The 9,618-nt window shown below is 38.1% G+C and overlaps 1 protein-coding gene across 1 annotated transcript; it reads right to left on the reverse strand.

Moving 5' to 3' along the window:
* Positions 1–1,755: 1,755 nt before the first annotated feature.
* Positions 1,756–9,126, reverse strand: nop16 (NOP16 nucleolar protein homolog (yeast)). Its single transcript, XM_038295817.1, has 5 exons — positions 8,919–9,126; positions 6,673–6,781; positions 5,900–5,960; positions 5,615–5,721; positions 1,756–2,375 (listed from the first exon to the last, which is right to left on the reverse strand). The coding sequence occupies exons 1-5, from the start codon at positions 9,023–9,025 to the stop codon at positions 2,232–2,234; spliced, it is 528 nt and encodes a 175-aa protein (XP_038151745.1). The 5' UTR covers positions 9,026–9,126; the 3' UTR covers positions 1,756–2,231.
* Between the last annotated feature and the right edge of the window lie 492 nt (positions 9,127–9,618).

Genomic DNA, 9,618 nt, shown 5'->3' on the forward strand with positions numbered 1-9,618 from the left:
GTTCAGTAAATAACTACTAACCTTATTTTAAGGGCAGAAACACACATTCCATTGGAAGATCTTATTTAACTGCCCAAACTGAGGGTGAGCACACTTTATCGGAATTCTAACTTATTTCTACAGGTGCTGGTCATAAAATTAGAATATCATGAAAAAGTAGATTGATTTCAGTAATTTCATTTAAAAAGTGAAACTTGTATATTATATTCATACATTACATAAAAACTCATATATTTCAGATGTTTATTTTGTTTAATTTTGATGATTACAAATGACAACAAATGAAAATCTCAAATTCATCATATCAGAAAATTAGAATATTACTGAAGACCAATAAAAACAAAGGATTTATAGAAATGTTGGCCAACTGAAAAGTATGAACATGAAAAGTATGAGCATGTACAGCACTCAGTATTTAGTTGGGCCTCCTTTGGCCTGTATTACTGCAGCAATGCGGCGTGGCATGGAGTCGATCAGTCTGTGGCACTGCTCAGGTGTTATGATAGCCCAGGTTGCTCTAATAGTGGCTTTTAGCTCTTCTGAATTGTTGGGTCTGGTGTATTGCATCTTCTTCTTCACAATACCCCATAGATTTTCTATGGGGTTAAGGTCAGGAGAGTTTGCTGGCCAATTAAGAACAGGGATACCATGGTCCTTCAACCAGGTACTGGTAGCTTTGGCACTGTGTGCAGGTGCCAAGTCCTGTTGGAAAATGAAATCTGCATCTCCAAAAAGTTGGTCAGCTGCAGGAAGCATGAAGTGCTCTAAAACTTCCTGGTATGTGGCTGCGTTGACCCTGGACCTCAGAAAACACAATGGACCAACACCAGCAGATGACATGGCACCCCAAACCATCACTGACTGTGGAAACTTTACACTGGACTTCAAGCAACGTGGATGAAGTGCCTCTCTTCTTTTCCTCCAGACTCTGGGACCTTGATTTCCAAAGGAAATGCAAAATTTACTTTCATCAGAGAACATGACTTTGGACCACTCACCAGCAGTCCAGTCCTGTTTCTCTTTAGCCCAGGCAAGACGCTTCTGACGCTGTCTGTGGTTCAAGAGTGGCTTGACACAAGGAATGCGACAGCAGAAACCCATGTCTTTCATACGTCTGTGTGTGGTGGTTCTTGAAGCACTCATTCCAGCTGCAGTCCACTCTTTGTGAATCTCCCCCACATTTTTGAATGGGTTTTGTTTCACAATCCTCTCCAGGGTGCGGTTATCTCTCTTGCTTGTACACTTTTTTCGACCACATCTTTTCCTTCCCTTCGCCTCTCTATTAATGTGCTTGGACACTGAGCTCTGTGAACAGCCAGCCTCTTTAGCGATGACCTTTTGTGTCTTGCCCTCCTTGTGCAAGGTGTCGATGGTCGTCTTTTGGACAACTGTCAAGTCAGCAGTCTTCCCCATGATTGTGTAGCCTATAGAACTAGACTGAAAGACCATTTAAAGGCTTTTGCAGGTGGTTTGAGTTAATTAGCTGATTAGAGTGTGGCACCAGGGGCCATCAATTTTGAACCTTTTCACAATATTCTAATTTTCTGATATGATGAATTTGAGATTTTCATTTGTTGTCATTTGTAATCATCAAAATTAAACAAAATAAACATCTGAAATATATGAGTTTGTATGTAATGTATGAATATAATATACAAGTTTCACTTTTTAAATGGAATTACTGAAATCAATCTACTTTTTCATGATATTCTAATTTTATGACCAGCACCTGTAGATCTGTTTTTGCAAAATAAAGTGATTATGATTCCTCAAATTCATAATTTTCCTCATTCCAAAACCTTGCATTGGAACTGTACACCTATGAATGACTGAAGGTTATTTTTTTAAATGTTTTTTTTTCTCCCTCAATCACCACCAGCTTCCAATAAAGCTTCCTGCTGATGTTCTTGCAGACAAATGGCATCTAGCTTATGTCTAACCATCTAGTCTCCCTGTCCTCAGGTCTGCTTATGGTAGCAGAAAGGTCAGGATTCTGAAGCTGTTTGAGATCTAGAGAAGTCGTGACTCAGCTGCTATTAGCTTAACCAACCCAAAGGAGACATGACTTCAATATCATAACAGAAAAAGAAAAACATTGTCCAGCACTGGGAGCCTTTTAAAGTAAGATCAGGTAAATATTCCTCCAACACAATAAAAACTGAAAAGCTGCTGCTGGTTCATCAGCCCCAGTTGTCCATGTTCTCCAGTGTTCTTTCCCAGATCCGGTCCTCCTACTGGTCCATGGGCTGCGGAGCTGACAGTGAGCTCATAAAGGCTTCATAGTGCTGCTGGTGGCAGCGCTTGTACTCGTTGATTTTCCTCTTGATCTGTTTGGGCGTGTCCTGGTAGTAGTTCTTCTCATCACGAGCCATCGCCTGCAGGGACAACACAAAGGGACGATGTGGAATCAACAGATAATTTGACACAAAACTACCTCAGATGCTCAGCAAACACAATATCTGATTTAAATTAAGCTTTAAAGGAAATTTAAATCAGAATTGTTCTAATAAATCTAGAATTAAAGGGATCAGACTTTTCTTTCAGTTTCACACCCAGAACTGATCTAATAACCATGAAGTAGGCATGAGGACTTCAGAAAGCCACAAATCCAAAGAAATTCAGGAACAGATCAGACTAGATTCACTAAATGTCCACCGTAAAACACTGCCTTTCATGAAGTTAGACGATTTTTAATGTGACTTATGATCCCATTAGAAAGTTGGGAGAAAATAACTCATGAATTACTATTAAGGCAATAGATGCAGGTTATTTAGATAATTGAATAACGTGATGCTATTTTTTCAAATTTCGATAACTTAAAATCCAATAGAAAATGTACCCAAGTTTTTTTTTTAATGAAATTTGATCCAAGTGAATCTAAAACTTCGATAGTTGTAGATTTACAGAAAAAAAATAAATTGTTTTACAAGAGTCTTCATAATTTCTGTCAATAATAGTAATTCTGATATTGATACAAAGGCTTCAAAATAGTCCTCCAATGTGGATAAATTAAAACACTTCAGTAAAGGTTTGTTATTATTGGACACATGTTCATTTGGTAACAAAAAAAATAAAGCAGTTTTTGGGTAATAAACCAACAAAGCTTCCCTTAGCAAAGCAAATGTGTTCAGCATAGCACTGTACTCAGATATCTGTCCTGCTGCCATAATGCTGAACAGGCCAAGGTAAAGAAAAGAAAAAAAAAACATTCTGGGAAAAAAAGGTCCAGATTTGCTCAATTCTGATCTAAAACCATTAACTATTATTTGATGAAACAATTTGTTTGATTTACCTTTTGTTTTAGGATGTAAAACATTTCAGTGTCATTTACAAAAAAAGCTAATCTAGCAAAAAAACTACATCTAAGCTGGAACAACAGAAACCATTTAACTGAGGAGTCTAAAACCCCCTTTCACATCTTTGTACGTCAAACATCCTTTCTCTGAAAGTAATCATCATGACACAGAGCAAGTTTATCCGTTTTAAAACCTTATGTCCAATGATTTATTTCGGCTTTAAATGCAAAAACTTAACGCTGAGGAAAATGTTTTTTTTTTTAGCCCAACTTGAGGCAGTGCCCTTCATCTTTGAGCTACAAACTCCTGTGAGATAGAAAAGGATGCAGCATTTTAACTCTGATTAGTCTGAAGGTCGTTTGATTCCCTCAGATTCCTTTGCCTGGTCTGTGAAGGTCGTCACCAACACAACGTCTTAAACAGGCAGAGTTGAAGAGGCTCAGATAACTTCAGAAGCAGAATGTCACTAAGCTCATTATTCCTGCTTTTAAAGTTGCCCTTTATTTCTGTTATGGTTATAAAAATAAGGCCAAATCTTCCTCTGAATCAAGACAATAATCCTGTAAGCATATTTTTTATGCCTGTGGGAACGAATAAAGCTTCAATTATAAAGTGTGTTTGGGCTGTTTGATCAGGGACACTTTTTATTACTGAAAGCCTTTTCTTCCTTGACTCTGAACCTTGACGTGCCGCAGCTGATTGTGTAGCGAAGCGATGACGACAGCAACTGATGCATCCAGAGAAGGTGGAGTCCGAAGGACTGATGAAATCCATGCAGCCACAGGTAGCAGTCCGTCCTCGATTATAAAGCAGACACTGTTGCTACGGAGATTAGCTGAGCATCATTGTACTTTCAGTCTCACATGTCCTTGAGGCCGTTGGCTTCTAAGCAATGAGACAAAATGACACTAAAGCAGCGCAACGAGCCCTGATCAGCACATCTCCACCTCCGTGCTTAACAGTGGGTGGGATTTGTTTTTTCTGAAACTTGACACGGCTGTCAAAGCTCTCTAATGTTTTGGGGGGGGGAGAGAAGTGACTCTGCCATCGTAGGCTGTGTTTCTGATGGGAACGAGCTGAAGTGTTGACGTGTCATCATGAGCTTTGTGGACTGGTGTGAGAAGAACCATCTGTGTCTTAACACCAGTAAGACCAAGGAACTGGTGATGGACTTCAGGAGAAGACCTCCACCTCACTCCCTCGTGAACATCCATGGGCAGGACATAGAAACTAAGGAGAGTTTCAAATACCTGGGTGTTCATGTCAATAATAAACTGGACTGGGCTCATAACACCGACGCCCTAAATAAGATGAGACGGCTGAGGTCCTTTGGAGTGAGCAGTCCCCTGCTTAAAACCTCCTAGGACTCTGTGGTGGCATCAGCCCTCCTCTACGCTGTCGTCTGTTTGGCCCCTGGAAGCGCAGAGCGGGACATTAAGATACTGAAAAAACTGGTGAGAAAGGCCATTTCTGCACTCTGGACTCAGTGTAGGAGGGTGCTAAGAGGAGGGTGCTGTCCAGGCTTACAGCCATTATGGAACCAAGGATTCTGCCCTCTGCACCAGTCTGTAGAGGGCTGAGCAGTTTGTAGAAAGGAAAGCTACCTCAGGTCTTTCATCTCTGCCGCCATTTCTTCTTGTGAACACTAAGAAGCCAACTAAGGCCTGATGAATCCATCATAGGGATCTTGAGTATTTTTCTGTCTTTTATATGAATGTGAATATAACTCCTAAAGAGATGTTCTATGAAGCAAAAGGTCAATGCCATTGCCGTAAACCTGGTAGATGATTGGATGCCCTGAGAGGATGTTACACAGAGATGATGACAAATTTACATTATTACATTGACTGTAGTTACAATAGACAGATGGACATAGATAAATTGGTGGATAGCTGGAACAAACAAACAGCCATTTGGATTAAATGGAAAATGGATCAAAGGACAGATGGATGGAAAACAAAAACAGGTCTGCGGAGAAGATTATCAGGCCTGACCTTCCTAGATCTGTACAGCCAACATCTATGCAGACCGCCAATATCCATAAACTGTTTACACTTTAAGATTTGACTATGCACTACAGAGCAGCTCATCAGAAAACCAGCCATCTCACCCTCCTCTCTGATTAACACTAAGAACATGAACACGTCCAAGGTCAGAGAGATCATAGCTGACTTCTGGAGATTAAAGCGTCCTGAGGAGACTGAGAAGAAGGAGCCTTCAGTCTCTTGGAGCTCCTGAGAAAAGTCTTTTTTTCCCCACAGAGTGAAAAAAGATCAGAAAAACAAGAAAACTAAAATATTTAAAGGCAGCATTTCTACCTTATAATTGTCCTTATGTTCTCGGATCATGTGCTGGACGTACTCGATCAGGTCGGACGACAGCGTCTTGCAGTCCTTCTCCTTAAGGCTGGCCTCCTCCTGCAGCTCTGAGGGTCACCAAACAAACATTGATCTCAGAAGCTCTAATTATTGTACGTAGTGACTAAATCTTTTAGTTATTGTAATATTTTAAATCTTTATATAAATAAAACTTATGTTAGGCAATATTTTAAAGGGTGTATTTATCTGTTTTCCATTAGGATTTGAGAGTTGTTAAATACTCACGGTTAAGGATGTAGGGTTTGGTGACGATCTGGGCAGGCCTGTTATCGTCTTCTCCAAGGAGCTGCAGGAACCAAAACAAAAAGTCTAGGAAGTGTTTTTCTCTGTGGTGTCATTTCAGAGCACAAACGGATCACTGGGTGGCTGACGCAAGATAAAACCCAAAACGCTGCTGGAAAACAAGCTGCAGCTCGGATTAGAATGCTGTAACAGCAGCAGAGAGAATTGCTGATTCATTACAGCTCCGAGAAATAAAACGGCTTCTTTTAAAAAGAATTTCTCTTTTGATGATGTAAATAAATAAAAGTTTATAAATTAGTTAGTAAATATTCATTTTTGGGAAGCAAAGCAAGAAATAATCTGTGTAAGATCTCAGAATTTTAAGGCTTCAAAAACCAATACTGCGTCGCCCTCTCCTGGCAGATATCCTAACTGCAGCATCACAGTTTCTAAATAGCAGGATATTTCCTGATTGTTTTTCCAAAACCAAACTTAGGCAACCTGAGAAGAACGTAAATCAATGTTTAATATATTTTCAAATCTGAACAATTGTGTTCTATGACATTTAAATAATTCTCATTTGTTTTTAACTAGCACAACTTTGTATATACATCAACTAGTGATGCAACCTGGACACATCATCAGTGATGTTACCTGGTATCATAGAGTGTTTCGGGTCTTTCAAAGAAAAAAAACTAGTACAACAATTTAGGTAGTATCTCTAACCTTTGCAAATATAACTATAGAGGGCCTCTGAATGGAGATTTTCTTCTTACCGTCTGTTTCTTTATGGGGAGTGACCGGTTGGGATCAAAGGACAGACCCATCTCCTGCAGGTTCCTGGCCGTGGACTTGTTGTCATCCCAGGCATTACGGATATGTGCACTGAGAGAGAGAGAAAAAACATTCAAGACAGCCTGGCTTTGGAGGAAAAGATACAGTTTTGTCACAAAGGAGCATCTGAATTGTTCCAGAACAGTCCCTAAGAAACATAGAAGGCAAGAAGAGGGAACTGATAAAAAACTAATTATAAAAAAATACTTAAGCACTCAGCTGTCTGTATTACATCCAGTTGGAACAAACAATTGGTCACTTTTATTTAAAAGGTTATATATTTTCTATTAAAGCTACACAAAGAGGTTAGGTGAATGGTTGTAAGATACTTTCATTAAATGATCAATCTGTGATTTCCTCCCTTCACCGTTATAGATGAGTGCAGGAATGAAGAAGGTCTTTGCACCTTAATAGAGGAGGATGTAACGATGGCTGAAGATTTGGTACGGATGTTGAAACTGATGAAAGAAGCTACACTAGCAATGCCAGAAGATAAGCAACAAACTGCCATCAGTCAATCACTTCTCGCCCTGCTGCATGCTGCATTCACCCCCAGTCTCGAAGGCTGCTGTAAAGGATAACTTGGGACAAGGTGTCTATAATTGTATTTTCTTTTATAGTAGGATTTTCTCTCATATTCCATTTTGTGTTTATCTTTACTGTTAGAAGTTTTTCTATTCTCCAATACATGATTGAAACAAGAACACCTTGTTTGTAGCATCAGCACTGGATCCTCGCTTTAAGGCCCTTCTTTTCCTGTCTGCTGCCGAGCAAAATGGCACCTTCTACAGGCTGCAGACTGAGGCTGCCATTGCTCCATGAATGCATGCTGAAATGTTTTTATTCAATAAAATTCATTGACGATTAAACAATGGGATAAAACAAATATTACTTAACTTAAGAATTGAATGATTTTCCATCTTTTTCATGTTTCCTGTCTTATTAACCAGCAAGAAAATGATGAAGCAGATAAAGTAGAGGAGGACAAACCAGAAGCAAATGTTTGCAAATTGCACTGATGAACAGTTTGAGTTGAAGTACAGTTTCATACTTTTACTCTTTAGAAATGTGCACGTTTGAGACTTGGGACAGTTTTGTTTATGTCTCAGCTTTAAACTGTCCAGCTTACAAGCCTGCACTTTTTGAGGTAAAAATTAAATATCTATTTTGTAACACAGTAGAGCCAGTTTCATTAGTTCAAGAACTGATTGAATTGAATCAAACTGAATTGAAATCGAATCAATTCAGGCCAAAATACCCAGCCCTACTGCTGAGTGTGTACTCAAAACAAGACAACTTTTTTCAATATTCTTACTGATGAAGGGGAGGTGTAAGGTGGGTCTGTAGTTCTGATGGACCAATTTGTCGAAGCTTCTTTTTTTTTTATATTTACTGTTTTTAAAGCTGAAGGGAAAACAGCCAACATAAAGGACTCTAAAACAGGCATACGTAACCTTCTTAATAAAACCTGTTGGTAAAACAATAAGACAGCAGGAAGAGGACCTTAGCTGCTAAAGAGTTATTCTAAACTTTTGCAGTTGACTTGGCAGAATTGGGAAATTTTAACAGAATATATTTGAGGAGACAGCCTTGGCACTGGAGTTAGCATTGATGTGCAGACTGCTTTTTCTAATATTGTTTCAGTAAAAAATATGAGAGGAGGGTTTGTTAACCTCTCAACTGTGGCAAATAAGGCACTAGCATTGTTAATGTTTTTGTGGATAATTTCAGAAGAAAGATTCTCTTCCATCTTTTCACTGTAAATTATGTTTTAAGTTTATCTTTATAGACTTTATGATCAAGAGAAACTTTAAAGTGGTGCCACTAACATGCATCACCATGTTGTTTAGCTCATGCATTCATAAAATGCATACTTATTCCTTTATGTGTTCTGATTTTATATGGAACTATAAATAGGTTTATAATCAAATCAAATCTTAAAATGTATAAGTTATGTTGTTATTCATTCCAATAACATTAGAACATTAAATTAGAATAACTAGAATAATTATCTTTTCTGTTTCAAGGATAAGTCACCTCAGATCTGACCTGTAGGTCTTTTAGGTTTAGAAACAGAACAGGTCTAAAGTAAACCACAGGAAAGTTAAAATGATAAGTCATTTTAGCAGCTTTTTCACCAACCCTGATGCTAGCTAGCTAACAACCGTTGGTTCGGTTCTGGACTCACTGCTCAATCCTCGGCTTTGACTTCTTTATGAACTTCTTCTTCAGTTTCTTTCGGTCCGTGTTGTAGTTGAACTTATGTCTTCTCTTTGACTGTTTGACTTTCGGCATTTTTAAAATTTAAAGTCTGTGTTAGATATTAAACAACGAGAGACTCACGCCGAGAATCAAACACAAACGTGCAGCTGGAAACCGGAAGCACGTGTTTGCGTCCATTACGTCGACAGAGTCACGTGAAAGGAAGCCGAGCCTATTCACTTTTTTTATTTTAATTTTTCCCGAAATAAGGCTTGTAGATTAAAACAAAAACAATAGCCAAAAGAAATTAAAAGGATACATAGAAAATAAAATACCATAATATTATATATATATATATATATATATATATATATATATATATATATATATATATATATATATATATATATATATATATATATATATATATATATATATATATATATATATATATATATATATATATAAAACATAAGAATTAGCAACTTTAGACTGATCTAGTCTAAGCTCGAGACCTCTCCATTTTCATTTTCTCAACAGCTGCTAAAAATTAATTCAATCAACTCCAAGTAGATCCACACAGAGTTCAACATGTGTGTAACAACTGTTAAAAACCATCAGTTGATCACCAAATTCACGAGTCACCACAACAACATGCAATAGGAAGTGCCTGTTTGTAATGTTAT

This window comes from Cyprinodon tularosa, unplaced genomic scaffold (genome assembly GCF_016077235.1).
Source record: "Cyprinodon tularosa strain WSP-4 unplaced genomic scaffold, ASM1607723v1 ctg36, whole genome shotgun sequence".
Lineage (NCBI taxonomy): Eukaryota > Metazoa > Chordata > Actinopteri > Cyprinodontiformes > Cyprinodontidae > Cyprinodon > Cyprinodon tularosa.